Below are 22,127 nucleotides of genomic sequence, written 5' to 3' on the forward strand. Positions count from 1 at the left end.
ACACAGGAGAGATGAGGGGGCAGTAATGACTGACACAGGAGAGATGAGGGGACAGTAATGACTGTGACACAGAGAGATGAGGGGACAGTAATGACTGACACAGGAGAGATGAGGGGGCAGTAATGACTGTGACACAGGGAGGGAGGAGGAGACAGTAATAACTGTGACACAGGAGAGATGAGGGAGGACAGTAATGACTGTGACACAGGGACGGATGAGGGAGGACAGTAATGACTGTGACACAGGGAGAGATGAGGAGACAGTAATGACTGTGACACAGGGAGAGATGGGGGAGGACAGTAATGACTGACACATTGAGGGATGAGGGAGAACAGTAATGACTGTGACACAGGGAGGGACGAGAGAGAACAATAATGACTGTGACACAGGGAGAGATGGGGGAGAACAATAATGACTGTGACACAGGGAGAGATGGGGAGATTAATAATGACTGTGACACAGGAGAGATGAGGGGTCAGTAATGACTGTGACACAGGGAGAGATGGGGGAGGACAGTAATGACTGACACAGGGAGGGATGAGGGAGAACAGTAATGACTGTGACACAGGGAGAGATGGGGGAGGACAGTAATGACTGGGACACAGGGAGAGATGGGGAGGACAGTAATGACTGTGACACAGGGAGAGATGAGGAAACAGTAATGACTGTGACACAGGAGAGATGAGGGGACAGTAATGACTGACACAGGCAGAGATGGGGGAGGACAGTAATGACTGTGACACACGGAGAGATGGGGAGGACAGTAATGACTGTGACACAGGGAGAGATGGGGGAGGACAGTAATGACTGACACAGGGAGAGATGAGGAAACAGTAATGACTGTGACACAGGGAGAGATGAGGGAGGACAGTAATGACTGACACAGGAGAGATGAGGAGACAGTAAAGACTGTTACACAGGGAGAGATGAGGGGACAGTAATGACTGTGACACAGGGAGAGATGAGGAGACAGTAATGACTGTGACACAGGAGAGATGAGGGGACAGTAATGACTGTGACACAGGAGAGATGAGGGGACAGTAATGACTGTGACAGGAGAGATGAGGGGACAGTAATGACTGTGACACAGGAGAGATGAGGGGAAAGTAATGACTGTGACACAGGGAGAGATGAGGGGACAGTAATGACTGACACAGGAGAGATGAGGAGACAGTAATGACTGTTACACAGGAGAGATGAGGGGACAGTAATGACTGTTACACAGGAGAGATGAGGGGACAGTAATGACTGTGACACAGGAGAGATGAGGGGACAGTAATGACTGTGACACAGGAGAGATGAGGGGACAGTAATGACTGTGACACAGGAGAGATGAGGGGACATGACTGTGACACAGGAGAGATGAGGGGACAGTAATGACTGTGACACAGGAGAGATGAGGGGACAGTAATGACTGACACAGGGAGGGATGAGGGGACAGTAATGACTGACACAGGAGAGATGAGGGGACAGTAATGACTGTGACACAGGCGAGATGAGGGGACAGTAATGACTGTGACACAGGCGAGATGAGGAGACAGTAATGACTGTGACACAGGAGAGATGAGGGGACAGTAATGACTGTGACACAGGAGAGATGAGGGGACAGTAATGACTGTGACACAGGAGAGATGGGGGAGGACAATAATGACTGTGACACGGAGAGATCAGGGGACAGTAATGACTGTGACACAGGCGAGATGAGGAGACAGTAATGACTGTGACACTGGAGAGATGAGGGGACAGTAATGACTGTGACACAGGAGAGATGAGGGGACAGTAATGACTGTGACACAGGAGAGATGGGGGAGGACAGTAATGACTGTGACACAGGAGAGATGGGGGAGGACAGTAATGACTGTGACACAGGAGAGATGAGGGGACAGTAATGACTGTGACACGGAGAGATGAGGGGACAGTAATGACTGACACAGGAGAGATGAGGGGGCAGTAATGACTGACACAGGAGAGATGAGGGGACAGTAATGACTGTGACACAGAGAGATGAGGGGACAGTAATGACTGACACAGGAGAGATGAGGGGGCAGTAATGACTGTGACACAGGGAGGGAGGAGGAGACAGTAATAACTGTGACACAGGAGAGATGAGGGAGGACAGTAATGACTGTGACACAGGGACGGATGAGGGAGGACAGTAATGACTGTGACACAGGGAGGGATGAGTGCACCCTAATGACTGATCATATGACGTCACATAATGTCACGTTGCATGACAAGCGTCATCCTGGCTCCTAGCCCTGACCTAGAATAAGGTAATGCACCTCATTGGAATTTCTGTGCAGTAGGTCTGGGGTGTATATGTAATGTCTTGTCATAGAGCATTATCATTGAGTTTCCCAACTAGGGTCCCTCCAGCTGTTGGAAAACTACAACTACGAGCATGCCGGAAAGCCAAAGGTTTTGCAACAGCTGCAGGCACCTTGGTTGGAAACAGTGTCATAGGGGATTGATACCTAATGTATTAAAGAATTTGAACCATCTTTACTTTAGTTGCACACAAGGAACCTAAGTTACTAACCCACTAGCTATACCTAGGCTTTTGTGAGAGCGGCCTGTGTTCTGCCTGCACTAATATACTATCCTGGTTTGCTTTCTTTTGCTCTGTTCTAGCTTGCTGGACTGTTTTATTTCCATCTACCTCAATCTGCTTTCAGCCTTGCTCTAATATTCCTAACTCTGGTCTTTCCTGTTCTGGCTGTGCAAGGTTAGAACTTTTACTTTTATCTTTTGTTTGATTTATGTTTAATACCCCAAAGGCAGAATATCAGCCATGGTCCTTGTTACCTGTACACAATAACATTTGCAATTTTATGGCCTAAAATGCCATTCATTCCAGTGCGAATTGTCATTTTACGAGCTTAGGACGTCAATGAAAAAGTTTTTTCCAGATTGGCGAGTCTTTTGTATCAATAGGCGCCGTCATTGGGTTAAAGGGACTCTGCTTGCAAAATTGTTACTCTGTATTATACCTAAAGCAGGGTTGTGGTGCATGGCTTATGTACTAACCTATCATTCTGCAGAAGCAATAGCATAGTGTATAGATTTTGCCTGCAGTGTTCCATTACGCCTGTGTTTCCTAATCGACTATTGTGTCAATATGCCGAGAAATGTCTATTAGATGATGACACTATTGATAATAAAAGGTGTCCTATAAAGAACTTCATTAAAGGGGTATTCCGGCCTTATGCATCGTAACCCCTATCTAAAGAATAGGGGACAAGATGTCTGATCGCAGGGGTCCTGCTGCTGGGACCCCTGCGATCTCTGAGCCGGACGCTGCCTCAGAGATGCGACGTCACGGCCACACCCCCTCCATGCATGTCAATGGGAGGGGGCGTGACGCCGCCACGCACCCTCCCATAGACATGTATGGAGGGGGTGTGGCGTGAAGTTGTGAGGGGACGTGGCCGCGACATTATGTCTCAGAGGCAGCCCCCGGCACAGAATGCAGGGTACTGCACCGAGATCGGTGGGACCCCTGCGATCAGACAACTTATCCCTTATCCTTTGGATAGGGAATAAGATGTAGAAGGCCGGAATACCCTTTAAATTGTAAATATGTGGTTTATAAAATCAGGTGCACAGAATGTCATTTAAAGGGTACCTTTCATCAAAAAAACTTTTGATATGTAATAGATTAATGTATGCAGAATAACTTTCCAATAGCATGTTATTAAAAAAAAATATGCTTCTTTCTATCTAATTTTCCACTTTCAAAAAAATGACCACTAGGGGTCTCCTTACCAGTCCTGGCCGCAAGCTTTTTTTTCATAGATTTCAGACTCATGCTGGAGTCCTAAATCTCAGACTGCAGCCGAGACACAGACAAGCTCAGCACTGCTCCCTGCCAGGGAGCAGTGCTGAGCTTGTCTGTGTCCCGGCTGCAGTCTGAGATTTAGGACTCCAGCATGAGTCTGAAATCTATTTAAAAAAAAAAAAAAAGCTTATGGCCAGGACTGGTAAGGAGACCCCTAGTGGCCTTTTTTTTCAAAGTGGAAAATTAAATAGAAAAAAGCATATTTTTTAATAACCTGCTATTGGAAAGTTATTCTGCATACATTAATCTATAATATATATAAATATCAAAAAAATGTTGATGAAAGATACCCTTTAAATTATATAAGCAGCACTAAAAGACCACTTATCTTGTGCAACAAGCATCTGGCCCAATGACTACCAATATGTCCATGACTACATTTCCTTATCAAATACAAAGGAAATACGTCCGCACTTATATTCTCTGGAATCGAAAGGGTTATAGAATGTAAAAGAGGTGGGGATCAGGTCCGTCCTCTTCGCAATAAAAAACAATAATGTGGATTTACCTTTTAAATAGTATACAACCCAAAAAGAGAGAGCATAGTTTTTGGTTTCAGTTGGAGTTTACATCCCTATCCCCAGACACGCATGATATACCGTAGGTTTGGGAGCGGGGATTTGTATTTGGGACCCTGTGTTATCCTATCTGGAAAATTCGGAGATGGGAGGACATTGAAACCGTATGAGCAAGTTTTTAAGTATGTTTCCCTCACCTTTCATTGATCGCAAACCCTCGCACCTCCACCCAACCTGATAGAATAAAGGCAGAAGTGTCCACCGCTCCCATGTTTGGAAAATAGTGTGCGGGTTCATTTTGAGAAACAGATTTTGAAAGGAATCCGAGGGTAACAGAACTGCAAAGGACAAATAAAAACAAAAACCCAAACCCTGAGAGTAGTGCAGGGCCATAGGTGGTGTGTAGGCAACTGCAATGTGGGTAGAGGACACTTTTTTTGGACATGTGTAAATATGAACAGGAATAATTAAAATAATAATAATTTAAATAATTAATAGAATCACAGCTGTGAAAATTAAGAAATATTACTTTTTCATATTTTTGTGGTTACCTTGTGCAGTTTTCAGCCAGCTTTTTAGATTCTCCTTCTTATTGTGTTGGTCATTTCTTTGTAATGCATGCTGGATGTGAGAATGTGGGTTTAGGAGCCTGGAGCTTGCTGTGGGTGCTCTGCTTTTCTTTCACACTTGTACGCAGCCTATGTGATTCTCACCTGCTGTGTGTGCGCTTTCCTCCCTATCTACAGCTGTAAGCTGCCCTCCATGTATACTCTCCCCTCTGTCCCCACACCATATAGCCCAGTTTATTAGATATTGATGTATAATCGTATAGGGAGGAGAATAAGCATGCACTCACCATCACTGTAGTCTACATTTCAGCGCATTCGCTACAGCAGGGAGGTCAGTTGGACATTGCAGGGGCGCTCTGAGCGCCCCTGCAATGTCCAACTGACCTCCCTGCTGTACTGAATGTTCTGAAACGAGGACTACAGTGACGGTGAGTGCAAGCTTATTCTCCACCCTATATGATTATACGTATATATGCCTGTATATGGAGCTTAGCACCTCGTCAGTAGTGAAAGCATTTTTGCATCGGCTGCTGTGATTGTGGAAGTTCTGGTTTATCTGAATAGCTGGCATCTGGATTTCTGATTGTGTTCTCAGCTTCATTCTATGTTAATTGTAAGATATTGATGTATGTTTTGGAATTCTCTAAATCCTGTATGCATAACACCCTTCTACATTCTCCAGGCTCTTTTGTTACAGTGTAAGGGAAATTGCCTCTTAAAATGTATATTTTGATGCATTATAGGGACATACTTAACCTCTTAAGGACGCAGGGCGTACCTGTACGCCCTGCTCCCGGTCTATAATGCGGGTTGGTCCCGGCGGCTAATGAAAGCCGGGAGCCTGGGCTAATAGCGTACGGCATTGATCGTTGTAAGCGCTATTAACCCTTTAGACATGGCTTTCAAAGTTGATCGCCGCATCTAAAGTAACAAAAATACACTCCTGGCAGCTCAGTCGGGCTGATCGGGACCATCACAGGGAAATCGCGATGTCCCAATAAGCTAGAACACGAGCGTAGGGTCTCTTACCTGCCTCCGGCGCGTCCAGTCGGCGATTGATTGCTCCAAGCCTTAAATCCAGGCTTGAGCAATCGACCGCCAATAACACTGATCATTGCCATGTTAATGCATTGCATTGATCTGTGTGGAAGATCAGTGTGTGCAGTGTTATAGCCACTAGAGGGGGCTATAACACTGCAAAAAAAAAGTGTGAAAAAAAGCTAATAAAGGTAATTTAACCCCTTCCCTAACAAAAGTAAGAATCACCCCCTTTTTCCTTTTTAAAATAAAAATAAAAATTTTGTAAATAAAAATAAACATGTGGTATCGCCCTGTGCGGAAATGACCGAACTATAAAAATATATAATTAATTAAACTGCATGGTCAATGTCGTTAGCGTACGCACAAAAAAATTCCAAAGTCCGAAATAGCGTATTTTTGGTCACTACAAAATACAAAATACAATACAAAAATGGTACTACTAAAAACCTCAGATCACGGCCCAAAAATTGAGCTCTCCTACCACCCTGTACGTGGAAAAATCAAAACGTTATAGGGGTCAAAAGATGACAATTTTAAGCGTATTCATTTTCGTGCATGTAGCTATGATTTTTTCCAGAAGACCAAATCAAACCTATATAAGTAGGGTATCATTTTAATCGTATGGACCTACAGAATAAAGAAAATGTGTCATTTTTACCAAAATATGCACTGCGTAGAAACGGAAGCAACATTTTTTCTTCGATTTTGTCACACAATTTTTTTTATCCGTTTCGCCGTAGATTTTTTGGTAAAATGACTGTCACTGCAAAGTAGAATTGGTGGTGCAAAAAATAAGCCATAATATGGAATTTTAGGTGCAAACTTGAAAGGGTTATGATTTTTAAAAGGTAAAGAGTAAAAAACAAAAGTGCAAAAACGGAAAAACCCTGAGTCCTTAAGGGGTTAAAAAGTACCTGTCACCAAATAAACTGTTCTCAACTACCTCAGGCTATGTTCCCTAACTATTCCGAACACCCCTCCTGCCTTAAAAACTATTTCAGAGCTTTAAAAGCTGTGTATCATACCTTTCTTCTTGCTCGCATTGGGCAATTTCCCAGCAGGAGAAAGTGGGCGTTTCCCAGCAGGCATGACATCACTGAAGCCTGCTGGGGACCACTTCTGCCCTCACATTGTTGCAGCATTGTGATGACTAGATGACCTTGAGCTCTGTGCATGTTTCAGTCTGTCTTACACAATATCCACCTAAATAAGTATGCTACCAAATAAAAAAAAAATTTAATCCTACAAAAAAAAAAATCACAACATTCTTTATTAATGTCCTCAAGACAAAACATGAATAAAAACATGTGGGGATTCCCTCTCTGCACTAGCATTGCACTTTTCTAGGCATATTTCTTTCAGGTGGCTGCTATATATTTATTGGCACATAGCACTTTATTTATAGAGTTATCTCCCCACTTTATTTACATTGGCCGTTAACATTATCATTACATTTACACCGGGATGTCCACATGAATTGCCCTGTATGATTTCTTTTGGCAGCGTCTGTGCATATTTTATATATTTTTATCCATGTTTTGTCTTGAGGACATTAATAAAGAATGTTGTGATTATCTATATTGAGTCTACTGCATTTTATGTTTGTCTGTGCAGATTTCAGTGAGGCTCTTCTTTAGCTGTCAGTCTGGGCAGCTTTCTGTGAGAATCTGTGGAGCTTTCACTTTCTGTGCAGTTGTCAATCAAGCTCAGTGCAGAGAAGCACTTCCTGAGTTTGGACTCCTACCATGCCAAACACACTATTAATTGTGGAAGGGAACAGAACAGAGCCACCTAGTGGCCGTTTTTTATATTACATTTTAAACATTTATGTTGATAATTTTGAAAGCAAGTAAATGGGAAAGTGTCTGCTAATTACTCAAGGAAAACACTATATTAAAAGTTTTATTTGGTGACGGGTACTCTTTAACCGGTTGCCGTCTAAGGACCAACTGGCTTGTCCTGAAACTGCAACCGTTGTATGGCGCGCACTCCCGACTTGAGCCCGTGCCATACCGGCCAACCCCCAGCTGATTCCTTTGGTAAATACTGTCATGCGGTGATTGCAGCGGACGGCTATTAACCCTTTAGATCACCACTGTCAAAGCTGACAGTGGCGTCTAAAGGGAGCTTTAACCAGTACATGGTGGTCCAGTGGGGTGGATCGCATCCCCTCCCCCCTTGCAGCGCAATTGCGGGGGGCCGATCCACTGTGGAGGTAGCTAGAGGGCTTACCTCTGCTTCTCAGTCTGCTGCGGCTCTGAGATTGATATAAAAAATATGTGCACATAATAAAATTATATGTGGTATCGCTGCGTGCGCAAATGTCCAAACTATAAAAATATAACATTAATTAAACCGCATGGTCAATTGCGTTTACCTTAAAAAAAAAAAAAAAAAAAAACGCCAAAAGTCCAAAATTGCATATATTTGGTCACTTTATATACCATAAAATTTTTTATAAAAAGCGATCACAAAGTCCCATCAAAACAAACATGCAGGGCCGCCGTCAGGAGGGTACAACCCATACTCTACTCGGGTAAGGGGCCCGGAGCCCCAGGGGGTCCTGGCCGGACACAGACTTGTTTTTGTGTGTGTCAGTGAGTGACTGTCACTCACTGACCACTGGGGCCCACCACACTGGGGGGGATCAACAATTAGTTGTTTGAGAATAACCCAGATCAGTGACCCTTTTGATTATTTACAGATCCCATCGGCCCCCAGTCCTGTTTCAGATTTCTCCGCCATAAAAGAGCTGGACACACTGAATAATGAGATTGTGGACTTACAGAGGTGAGTGCAAACAACTTCTTTTTTAAACCCACTTTGTTATAAATCACCCATTTGCCTAGATCTCTGATGAAGCTCTGTGGAGCGAAACATGTCAGGGGGCCCATGTCTAAATTTTTAAATTCTAGTGGTTTTGAAGTTTACATAATGAATCTAACGTACTGATGCAGCAATGTAATGTGATGGTTTATACAGCACGTCAGCAATATTATTACATTTAAAAATAATTTGTCCCACACTCATTTACCTTTTTAATAAAGGATATTAGAAGCAGTGCAAAGCCCGTAAGTAGACTTTTTTTAATTTTTTTATTTGAATGTTGAGTAAAAGATCTACATCTTGAAAAGGGGGGTTAAAGGGAACCTGTCAGATTTTACCATATAGAACACAGAGCAATGCGCTATATTTGGTAAAATCTTCTTCCTCATCATCCACGAGGGACGTTCATGCAGCGATGGGGAGGATAGAAAGTTAGAAAGTGTCCACTACCGGCCCTGCAAGTAATCCCCTGGGCGGGGAGCAATACCCACTTTGGCTGGGTTCACACCACGTTTTTGCAATACAGTTCTCGTATACCTTTTCAACTTGAAAACCGCACGGAACCGTATTGAAAACCGTATTCATTGACTCTCTATTGAAAACCGTATGCCAAATGATTCATCCGGTTGTGTCCATTTTGCATCCTGTACGTTTTTTCCCGTTTTTTTTCCCGTACCCAAAACCGTAGTACGGGTACATGCACACCACATTTTTGCAATACAGTTCCCGTATCAGGTTTTTGATGAAAAACGTATTTCTCAAAACCGGACTAAACTGTATTAAAACGTGTTCAAATATCCTGTATACGGTTTGAAAAATGATGTCCGGTTGCATCCATTTTTTTTTTAAAGAAAAAAACGTATACGCTTTTAACTTTTCACTCCATTTTGAATACAGTTTCACTTGGTTGATTTAAATTCCCCCCCCCCAAAAAAACTTTGCAAAGTCAAAAACCGTATGGTGAAAACCGGATGAAACCGTACACACATACGGTTCTGTGCGGTTCCCATTGACTCCCATGTAAAAAAAAAAAAAAATGTACGGTTTAATACGGTTTTTCACCCAGACCAAAAAACGTGGTAGACTACGGTTTTGGGTACGGGTAAAAAAAAAAAAATACAAAAAAAATAATAAAACGTATAAGACGCAAAATGTACTAAACCGGATGATGCGTTTGACAAACGGTTTGCAATGTTAAGTCAATTGATACGGTTTTCTATATGGTTCTGTACGGTTTTTAACTTGAAACTGTATACGGGAACTGTATAGCAAAAACGTGGTGTGCATGCACCCTACCACGGTTTTTGGTACGTGTTTTTTTATACCATGGAAGTCAATGGGAACCGTACAGAACTGAATGTGCGTACGGTTCCATCCAGTTTTAACCATACGGTTTTTGACTTTGCACAGTTTTTTTTCTTGTAATTTCAATCAAACAAGTGAAACTTTATTCATAATGGAGTGAAAAGTTAAAAAACATATACGGTTTTTTTCTTAAAAAACTGATGCAACCGGACATCATTTTTTTCAAACCGTATACGGATAAAAAATTTTACACACGTTTTGATACAGTTTAGTCCGGTTTTGAGGAATCCATTTTTTTAATCAAAAACATGATACGGGAACTGTATTGCAAAAACGTGGTGTTAACCCAGCCTTAGTCCCTCGGCTCTAGCTGTAATCACGCCCCCTCAGTATCATTTCCAGCCCGGTCAATGGACAACGGTCCATGACGTCTCTTTTCTCCATCTGCTTAGGGAGCAGATTGGTGACGCAGGCTGTCAATCACACTGAGGGGGCGGGGTTACAGCTGGAGAAGGGCCACTTACGGGCCAGTGGGGGACACTTTATAACATCATATCCTCAATATCTCTGCGGGCAGGAACATCCCGCAGGTTATCCAGTGCTTGAAATTTTGGGTTAGTAGCTGCCATTTCAACAATGACCTCTCCCTGCTAATGATTGTTACCTGGTGACATCTCGACTTACAGAAAATGTCCATTTAGCTAGTGACCGGCTGAGATGGGTCGTCCCTGTGAACAGTGACTGAGCAGGTATTTTCTGTGTGTCAACAAGTGCACCAGAAAGTGCTGATCAGCAGGGAACCAATCTCTTGGTATGAAGCAGGGAACCGATCTATCGGTAGTGTCAGTGGATTGGTTTGAGTATCTGAAATTTTTTTGTTTCTACGCCCATCTAAGCATTTTGTATAAAACAGCACCTCTCCTTTACAGGCAGCAAGAAGCTAGATATTGCAAATAGAAAAACCTATCCTGTACGCATTTTTTTGTAGTCTAGGGCAGTGTTTCCCAACCAGGGTGCCTCCAGCTGTTGCAAAACTACAACTCCCAGCATGCCCGGACAGCCTTTGGCTGTCCGGGCATGCTGGGAGTTGTAGTTTTGCAACAGCTGGAGGCACCCTGGTTGGGAAACATTGGTCTAGGGCAGTGGTCTTCAACTTGCGGACCTCCAGATGTTGCAAAACTACAGCCTTTGGCTGTCCGGGCATGCTGGGAGTTGTAGTTTTGCAACAGCTGAAGGCACCCTGGTTGGGAAACATTGGTCTAGGGCAGTGGTCTTCAACTTGCGGACCTCCAGATGTTGCAAAACTACAACTCCCAGCATGCCCATACAGCCATCGGCTGTCCGGGTATGCTGGGAGTTGTAGTTTTGAAACATCTGGAGGTCCGCAAGTTGAAGACCACTGGTCTAGGAATTAAGGGTTACTCCACTGGAAAACATTTTTTTTTAAATCTACTAGTGCCAGAAAGTTAAACAGATTTGTGAATTTCTTCTATTTAAAAATCGTAATCCTTCCAGTACTTATCAGCTTCTGTATGTTCCACAGGAAGTTCATTTCTTTTTGAGTTTCCTTTTCTGTCTGACCACAGTGCTCTCTGCTGACACCTCTGTCCATTTTGTGTACTGTCCAGAACAGGAGCAAATCCCCATAGCAAACCTCTCCTGCTCTAGACAGTTCCTAAAATGGACAGAGGTGTCGCCAGAGAGCACTGTGGTCAGACTGAAAGGAAATTCAAAAAGAACTTCCTGTGAAACAGACAGAAGCTGGTAAGTAGTGGAAGGATTAAGATTTTTAAATAGAAGTAATTGGTTTAACTTTTGGCACCAGTTGATCCAGTTTCCAGGGGAGTACCCCTTTAAGATACATAAACAGTTGACCTGTGTAAATGAATAATGCAGACACCTGCATCTGGAAGAAGTTGCTCAGTGCATGAAAAATGCAAAGACCCAGACAGGACGTAAAAGATGCAAAAGTAACAAAAAGAGAATTATGTCTCCCATGTGTACAGGAGACCAGTTCCATTTGTTTAGTGCACTGCATAGGGTTAGCGATCTGGTTTGTGTTTTTATTTTACTGGTTCCCATAGAGCCCAACATTTCGTTTCCAGCCATTCTTTTATTTCGGATGCTTTAGCATGGGAGTTGTTAAGGAATTGCTCTGTGCCTGGCGACCGTCTGAATGGTTTAGCTCCCTGGTTACAGAGTCTCGGAGGGACTTCTCATTCTCTTTAACAAACCCCCAGCGACACCTCTAGAGAAAGCATGGATTGTAGTTTATCTGCACTAGCCCATCAGAATCCTGCTTAGTCTAACACCACTGACTGGGTTCAATGAGTCTCAGTTTTAACCTGCACCCGTTTACTTCTGGAAACTAAAATACGATTGCCTATCCTCACCATCAATATCAGATAGACACCCAGCGCCGCCATGATCAGCTATTTACAGATACTGTGACGCTCATGCAGGCACCATAACTTTATTATCAGGACTGCTGCAAGGATTTTTGCCAGGCTAAGGCTAATTTTGCCGCCCCTTGACCCCGCCCATTGGCTCCTCTCTTTGACATGCCCAACCTTACTACTGGGGTGACACACTGTAACAAACCTCCTCCTCATGTTATCTCTTTACTACTGGGGTGACACACACTGTAACAAACCTTCTCCTCATTTAATATCCTTACTACTGGGGTGACACACTGTAACAAACCTTCTCCTCATGTAATCTTCTTACTACTGGGGAGACACACTGTAACAAACTCCTCCTTTTGTAATCTCCTTACTACTGGGGTGACACACTGTAACAAACTCCTCCTCATGTAATCACCTTATTTACTGGGGTGACACACTGTAACAAACCTCCACCTCATATAATCACCTTATTTACTGGGGTGACACACTGTAACAAACCCCTCCTCATGTAATCACCTTATTACTGGGGTGACACACTGTAACAAACCCCTCCTCATGTAATCACCTTATTACTAGGGTGACACACTGTAACAAACCTCCTCCTCATGTAATCTCCTTACTACTGGGGTGACACACTGTAACAAACCTCCCCCTCATGTAATCTCCTTACTACTGGGGTGACACACTGTAACAAACCTCCTCCTCATGTAATCTCCTTACTACTGGGGTGACACACTGTAACAAACCTCCTCCTCATGTAATCTCCTTACTACTGGGGTGACACACTGTAACAAAACTTCCTCCTCATGTAATCTCCTTACTACTGGGGTGACACACTGTAATGTAACAAACCTCCTCTGCATGTAATCTCCTTACTACTGGGGTGACACACTGTAACAAACCTCCTCCTCATGTAATCTACTGGGGTGGTGGGGTTTTGCTGGATGGGCAGGTGCTTCGGATGCTGGCGAACTTTATTGCTGCGGGCAGAGCATTTTGCCTATAGGCAGATCCGGCCCTGCTTATTACTGTTTAGAAAAGATTGATCCTTACATGCACCATTCTACTAGTTGCAGCCCTTCAAGACACTGCAGCATCATCTTGTTCGCTTGAACACCTCGACACTGCACTCTCTTGCAGCACTGCTTTGAAAAGTGTGGTGCCAGCCTGGACCATTGCTTTTAAACATTGAAGAGGTTGTGACACAGTATTGGACCCCACCGATCTAATATTGATTGCATATCCCAATATTTCCCCAACCAGAGTGCCTCCAGCTGTTGCAAAACTACAACTCCCAGCATGCCCGGACAGCCAACGGCTGTCCGGGCATGCTGGGAGTTGTAGTTTTGCAACAGCTGGAGGCACCCTGGTTTGGAAACACTGTTTTTTCTTTTGTTAAATCAACTGGTGCCCGAAAGTTAAACAGATTTGTAAATTACTTCTATTAAAACATCTTAATCCTTCCATTACTTATTAGCTGCTGAATACTACAGAGGAAATTCTTTTCTTTTTGGAACACAGGGCTCTCTTCTGACATCACGAGCACAGTGCTCTCTGCTGACATCTCTGTCCATTTTAGGAACATGCTGGGAGTTGTAGTTTTGCAACAGCTACACCCTAATTGGGGAAAAAAAACACTGTCTAATAAAATGAAATGCAGTCTCATACCTCGGTACTAAATCGATAATGTTTCTACCTGTAACGTGGCCCTGTGCACAAGTCATAGAATCCGCATTTCATGAGCTCGAAGGACATTTCAGGTCTCTGACAACAATGATCAGTAGAAGACATTGTGCTGCTCGTGATTTCATGTAGGTGACACCAGCCACACAGCAGCTGCCATCCAGTGACGTGTCAGGACGACAATCTGTCTATATCTATGGAAACTGTGTTTGAAAAATCTATGAGACATCCAGAGACGAAACGTGGGATTGGGAAAAGCAAAAGTTGTTGTGATGCGTCAAACTAGTTATTTATTTTTTAGGCTAGGTTCACATCACGATTTAGCCATCCGATTATCGGACCATAAAATCGGACGAAATCGGAAAATCGTATACAATCGTATATATAAATTTCTTTGCTATCCGATTTAAAATCGTATCCAAAAATCGTACAGATAATTCCATCCGATTTTTTTCAATAAAAATCTGATCCTGTTTTTTAAAATTAATATGTATGCCAACGGCAATAAAGTTTTATATATTTGAAGCGTATGTGTTTTGAAGTCTACGGCGCATGCGTACAAAAAAAAATCGTTTGCGATTAATCTGATAGAATCGCGCAGTCACATGATTCCACGCGATTTACATAGACATCAAAAATAATTAAAAAAAATAGGACACTAATTTTTGAATCTGGACGAAAAATCGTGGTCAACCACGATTTTACCTCCGATCTTAAAGGGGTTATCCAGGAAAAAAAACTTAACTGGCTCCAGAAAGTTAAACAGATTTGTAAATTACTTCTATTAAAAAAAATCTTAATCCTTTCAGTACTTATGAGCTTCTGAAGTTAAGGTTGTTCTTTTCTGTCTAAGTGCTCTCTGATGACAGGTGTCTCGGGAACCGCCCAGTTTAGAAGAGGTTTGCTATGGGGATTTGCTTCTAAACTGGGCGTTTCCCGAGACACGTGTCCTCAGAGAGCACTTAGACAGAAAAGAACAACCTTAATTTCAGAAGTTCATAAGTACTGAAAGGATTAAGATTTTTTTAATAGAAGTAATTTACAAATTTGTGTTACTTTCTGGAGCCAGTTGAGATATATATATATATATTTATGTAAAGTTTTTTTCCTGGATAACCCCTCTAAATGGTGCAAAATCGGATGCGGATAAAAACTGATGCGTTTGTTGTCTATCATTAATGAATGGAAGTCAATGGATACGACTTGAAGTGCAGATTTGTACGATTTCAAAGTAAAAAATCTTGAGAAGTAGTAGGATGGTAAAATTGTGACTTGAGTGCACCCTTAGCCTTCCCTAGTGCTATTTACATTGTATCGTACAATTTATGGCCATCCATAGGTTACAGTGACACCTCTTTAACATGACAATCCAAGACGTCTTAAAGGAGTTATCCAGGAATAGGAAAAACTGAGCTAATTTCTTCCAAAAAACTGCACCACGCCTGTCCTCAGGTTGTGTGTGTTATTACAACATGGCTCCATTTTTCTTCAATTTTGAACTGAGCTGCAATACCACATACAACCTGAGGACAGTTGTGGTGCGGTTTTTTGGAAGTACTCTGCTCTGTTTTTCTAACTCCGACCAACCTGGGCTTGTAGAGGGGTGGCTGTCTCTTTGAAAAAAAAAAAAATAAAAAAAAAAGGACTGGTATACAGAAGATATAGAGCCTGGGACAAAAGCTTTAAATTTACCAGCAAAAAATCCATAGCAAACCCATAGCAGCTATCCCACACTTTTGCACTGTGCATGTAGGTGCGGATTATATGCAGATTATATAAATGTAAAAAAAAAAAATATATATATAATATAGAAAAAAATTATATTTATTAATAATGATAAAAAATACGGTAAATAAAAAAAATATATATGTGTGTATTTGTGTGTGTGTGTGTATATGATATATATACATACACACACATATTTGTGTGTGTGTGGTGTGTCATTTAAAGGGGTACTCATTTTATTTTAAATGAACCGGTGCAAGAAAGTTAAACAGATTTGTAAATTACTTCTATTAAAAAATTAAAAAATCTTTATCCTTCCAGTACTTATTAGCAGCTGTATGCTACAGAGGAAATTCTTTCCTTTTTGAATTTCTTTTTTGTCTTGTCTACAGTGCTCTCTGCTGACACCTCTGTCCATGTCAGGAACTGTCCAGAGCAGCATAGATACGGGCATCAGGTGTCAGCAGAGAGCACTGTGGAGAAGACAAAAAAGAAATACAAAAAGAAAAGAATTTCCTCTGTAGCATACAGCTGCTAATAAGTATTGGAAGGACACATATTTTTTTATTCAAGTAGTTGACAAATCTGTTTAACTTTCTGGCACCAGTTGATTTAAAAAAAAAAAAAATATGTTTTTTTTCCCCACCCCTTTAAAGTCTGCTTTGAATCTGCAGTGTTTCTGCAGATTAAAGGGCTATTTACACCTACAATATCCTGCGCACATTTGATGCACTGGATTTAAAGTTGCAGATTTTGTGCTGCAGAGCTCAATGTAAATAAAAATGACTGAATGCAGGATGAAATCTATGCAGGATACTGTATGTGTGAATTGCAGATTTTGACGTCTTAATTGGAGTCAGGGGGAAAATCTACAAGAAATTTACGGTTTAGCCACAGGATGACATGCTGCCAATTTAGGGCGGATATGCTGCAGCAGAAAATCTGGACTAAATTGGGAAGGTTGTAATGTGTCTCAGTACAACATTGTATTTTATGACTTAGTGTGGTTGCAACCACTGGCCTGATGCCACCGAAGAACTATTGAAAAAACTATTGAAAACAATTCTAGCGATTTTGGTTGCAAGTCGCACACACCGCTGCCAGCATTGACCTGATATACCTGAAAGAAGAATTGCATAAACAATGTCACATCTTTAAGGGGATTTGCTATTTGCAGGCCTGTGTTGCTATATAGCCCTGGCTTAAAGGGGTACTCCGGTGGAAAACTTTTTTTTTTTTTTTTTTTTTTTAAATGAACTGGTGCCAGAAAGTTAAACAGATTTGTAAATGACTTCTATTAAAACATCTTAATCCTTTCAGTACTTTTTAGCAGCAGTATGCTACAGAGGAAAATCTTTATTTTTTGTCTTGTCCACAGTGCTCTCTGCTGATACATGATGCCCGGATCAGGAACTGTCCAGAGCAGGAGAAAATCCCCATAGCAAACCTATTCTGCTCTGGACAGTTCCTGACACGGACAGAGGTGTCAGCAGAGAGCACTGTGGTCAGACAGAAAAAAAGAAATTCAAAAAGTAAACTGCTGCTAAAAAGTACTAAGGGATTTAGATTTTTTAATAGAAGTAATTTACAAAACCGTTTAACTTTCTGACACCAGTTCATTTAAAAATAAAAAGTTTTCCACCGGAGTACCCCTTTAAAGGGGTACTCCACTGGCCAGCGTTCAGGAAGAAAATGTTCCGAACGCTGTTTTCGTGCTGCGGGGGTCCGCCATGCCCCTCGTGACATCACGGCTATGCACCCTCAATGCAAGTCTATGGGAGGGGGCATGACGGCCGTCATGCCCCCTCCCATAGACTTGCATTGAGGGTACATAGCCGTGATTAGAGATGAGTGAATTTACAGTAAATTCGATTCGGCACGAACTTCTCGGCTCGGCAGTTGATGACTTTTCCTGCATAAATTAGTCCAGCTTGAAATGGTGCCAATAATTTTGTCCAGCACATTTTTGGAGTTTGGTGTGACATTATGTCTAGAGATGAGCGAACTTAAAGTAAATTCGATTCATCACGAACTTCTCAGCTCGGCAGTTGATGACTCTAGTCTGTCTAAATTAGTTCAGCTTTCAGGTGCTCCCATGGGCTGGAAAAGGTGGATACAGTCCTAGGAGACTCTTTCCTAGGAATGTATCCATCTTTTCCAGCCCACCGGAACTCCTGAAAGCTGAACTAATTTATGCAGGATAAGGCATCAACTGCCGAGCCGAGAAGTTCTTGACGAATCGAATTTACTGTAAGTTCGCTCATCTCTAGCCGTGATGTCACGAGGGGCGTGGCCCACCCCCGCAGCGCGAAAACAGCGTTGGCCAGTGGAGTACTCCTTTAATAGAGGCAAGGTCACGTAGTAGAGGGCGCAGTGTGAGCTCTTTATATAATTACACCTATAGAGTTTATCACTCGGCTGCTATTTCGGTCCTTTAGTCTCTTGGGTATGATGTAACAACCTGTGTGAATGTGCAGTAGCGTGTTCACCTCTGTGTCACCCCCGATGCCCACCGAGGAAAGCGCAAAATGGATTTATAATGCCCACCTATCTGCATCCCCCAGGACTCCTTAACCCTTTCATCTTTGATCATTAATCCACAACAATGTTATTGCTGGTTTTCTTTTCTCCTCTGCCTTGGAACAAAGTCTCTCAAGGATTATGAGCCTTCGAAGGAACGGGGAAGGCAGCCAGAAGCGTGCACTTTATTTTCTGCTTGCCTTGCTGCTTTCATCTCGTTCCCATCCTTTTATCATTTTAATTATTTTTCTGTCCCCAATGAGCGTAGATTCTGAATACTGACCAGCAATAACATGCTGCGCGCCGTGAGCGATTGTTTAAAGTCACCGTACCCTCGCTGTGCGGAGAACCAAGGGTGAGTGTGTAAAGTGTTAAGTTTCCTTTGGCATAGTAGTAGTAGATGTGCAAAAAATTTGGATTAGGGGTGTCGGGTTATTTTGTTAAAGGGTACCTGTCATCAAAAAACCTTTTTGATATATTATAGGTTAATGTGTGCAGAATAACTTTCCAATTGCATGTTATTAAAAGATATGTTTCTTTCGATTTAATTTTCCATTTGAAAAAATGACCACTAGAGGTCTCCCTACCAGTCCTGGCCGCAAGCCCTTTTAATAGATTTCAGACTCATGCTGGAGTCCTAAATCTCAGACTGCAGCCGGGACACAGACAAGCTCAGCTGGCAGCTCTGAATCTTCTCCTCTCTGTTTACAACTGCACATGCAGAGAGAAGAAAGATCGGAGCTCAGATAGTAAAATGAATGAGGGCATTCAGTAAGGCAGAGTCAGGAGTATGCCCTGCTGTGCTATGAGCACAGTGCTGGCTCCTGCCTGTCTGATTGACAGGCAGGGAGCAGTGCTGAGCTTGTCTGTGTCCCAGCTGCAGTCTGACATTTAGGATTTCAGCATGAGTTTGAAATCTATAAAAAGGGCTTGCGGCCAGGACTGTTAGGGAGACCTCTAGTGGTCATTTTTTCAAAGTGGAAAATTAAATAGAAAAAAAACATATTTTTTAATAACATGCAATTGGAAAGTTATTCTGCATACATTAATCTATAATATATCAAATTTTTTTTGCTGAAAGGTACTCTTTCAAAATATTCACAAGACTTGAGGTTCCTTGGAAGATAACAAGACTAGATTAGTGACTAGAGATGTAAAATTTCCGGAAATTTTGAAACGATACGGTTGGACCCCTTGTAATCAGACACCTGTATCTATCCTGTGGATAGGGGATATGTTTTTTTAAATTTATGCTGCATAATAAAGATATTTTTGTCTTTATATAGTTACATTGTTTATGAGGCTGCAGAAAGATGTCAGTCCAGTTCCGTCTAGTACCCTATAGTAATTATCCAGATGATGTAAAAAAAAAACATAAGGTGGAGCCAGTTGCCTTGTTTTAGGGGTAAAATTCAATCCTGGCTCAATGTCTGGCAATCTGAATAAATACCTGGATCAACATCCCACCTAGTGACTATAACCCTAGACATCTTATCCCTTATCTAAAGGATAGGGGATAAGATGTCTGATCGCGGGGGTCCCGCCGCTTGGTCAGCTGCGGCACCCCAGACATCCGGTGCATGGAGCGAACTTTGCTCTGTGCCGGATGACTGGCGATGCAGGGCGGAGGCTCGTGACGTCACTGTCACCCCCCACTCGTGACTTCACGGCCACACCCCCTCTATGCAAGTCCATGGGAGGGGCGTGACACAGTCACCATAGACTTGCATTGAGGGGGCGTGGCCGTCACGTCAGAAGCCTCCAGTTCTGCACCCGGTGCTCTTAGCGAACGCTGGATGCAACAGGGAGATCGTGGGAGTCCCCAGCGGCAGGACCCCCCGTGACATCTTATCCTCTATCCTTTTGGATAGGGGATAAGCTGTTTAGAGGTGAAGTACCCCTTTAATGTTATTACTCTCCAGAAATGCATCCAGGCCTCCTTTATACTCTCTTAGACTTCACCATGACCCTTTCCTCTGGGAGGGAGTTCCTTAGTCTCACTGCTTTTACAGTAAAGATCCCCGTCTGTGCTGGTGTAGAAACCTTTTCTCTAGACGTAGAGGATGCCCCCTTATTCTAGATACAGTACTGGGTATAAATAGGTAATTGTACAGATTTCCGTACTGTCCCCTGATATATTTATACATAGTTATTTGGTCGCCCCTAAGCCGTTTTTTTTTTCCTCCAAACTAAATAACCCCAATTTTAATTGGTACTGTAGTCCATCCATTCCATCTGTATGTAGAAGGGGCACCGGGCTTCCCCAGATACTGTGTCTGAGGGTGACGGCAACCTCTTCTGTTTTGTCTGGAGGCATGAACATTATTATGTGTGCCTGGGGGCGCAGTGAAGAAAAAGTCATACACTCCTACCGAGATCCCCTGCAGCTGCTGTTCTGATGTCCCGATCCCTGCTTGTCACCACCGCCTCTGGGCTCCTTTGATCAATCAGTCACTGACTGAGGCTATGGTAAGTTATTGGCTGAATGAGCAGTTACTGTTACAGATAAAGGGAAGTAGTGGTGACGAGCTGGGACCACGAAGCCTCGGAACAGCAGCTGTGGGGGATCCGGGGTAGGTAAGTATGACTTTATTTTTAATTTTATGTTTTATGTATTTATTTTTATCTCACCCTAAGCCTAAACTGAGCTAATATCTCTGAAAAACAGCGCTACCCCTACCCTCAGGTTGTTTGTGGTATGGCAGTTCAGTTCAATTGAAGTGAGAGGAGCCAAGTTGTAATACCACACACAACCTGAGGACAGATGGGGTTTTGTTTTTGGAAGAAATTAGCTCTGTTTCTCTTTTCCTGGATAAACCTCTATTAGGTAACCAAACATCGTTGGTAGCTGTCCACTAGTTTAGCCGATAGCTATTCCTTCTGTCTCACTGTACACATGGCCAAGAACAAGTATGTGTCCCCCTCTAATTTGCAGATAAGAATAGACTTGGGGCCCAGAATACACATTAGACTCATCTGTGAATTTTGTTGATATTTGTTTTATATGTACGGACACCTTTACAAAAGACAATTTAAGATATCACTTTTCTGGGATATTTTAGTAGTAGTTGCAGGTTGTTTTTCCTGTACAGGGATCAGATAAATTCTATAGAGTTTTGGACATACTAGTCAGAGGCGGACACTGGCACGCTGCGGCTCTTCAGAGTCTGTTCACAGATGTACGCTACCAAACTGCGACAGACATTCTGCTAATGGGTTATTGACTGCCACAAGTAGAAAAAAAAACTGAAACGTAGCAGCAGAATCCTAAACTTGCAACGCTTTATTCCGCTAATTGTCATTGTAGCTGACATTCCATTAAAGGGGTACTCCAGTGGAATTTTTTTTTTTTTAAATTAACTGGTGCCAGAAGTTAAATAGATTTGTAAATTACTTCTATTTCAAAATCTTAATCCTTCTAGTACTTATCAGCTGCTGTATGCTACAGAGAAAGTTGTGTAGTTCTTTCCAGTCTGACCAAAGTTCTCTCTGCTGACACCTTTGTCCATGCCAGAAAGTGTCTGGAGCAGGAGAGGTTTGCTATGGGGATTTGCTCCTGCCTGGACAGAGGTAGCAGCAGAATACACTGCGGTCAGAGTGGAAAGAACTACACAACTTCCTCTGGGAGCATACAGCAGCTGATAAGTACTGGAAGGCTTAAGATTTTTAAATAGAAGTAATTTACAAATCTGTTTAA

At 42.5% G+C, this 22,127-nt stretch overlaps 1 protein-coding gene across 4 annotated transcripts in view; it reads left to right on the forward strand.

The window, feature by feature from the left end:
• The window catches only part of EPS15 (epidermal growth factor receptor pathway substrate 15), a 148,167-nt gene that overhangs the window by 69,788 nt on the left and 56,252 nt on the right, over nucleotides 1–22,127 (forward strand). For all 4 annotated transcript variants that reach the window (XM_056532263.1, XM_056532265.1, XM_056532266.1 and 1 more), the window contains one exon: nucleotides 8,671–8,756. In XM_056532263.1, coding sequence (XP_056388238.1) covers nucleotides 8,671–8,756 — 86 coding nt within the window. The remainder of the gene's footprint in view (nucleotides 1–8,670; nucleotides 8,757–22,127) is intronic.

This window comes from Hyla sarda, chromosome 7, assembly GCF_029499605.1.
Source record: "Hyla sarda isolate aHylSar1 chromosome 7, aHylSar1.hap1, whole genome shotgun sequence".
Lineage (NCBI taxonomy): Eukaryota > Metazoa > Chordata > Amphibia > Anura > Hylidae > Hyla > Hyla sarda.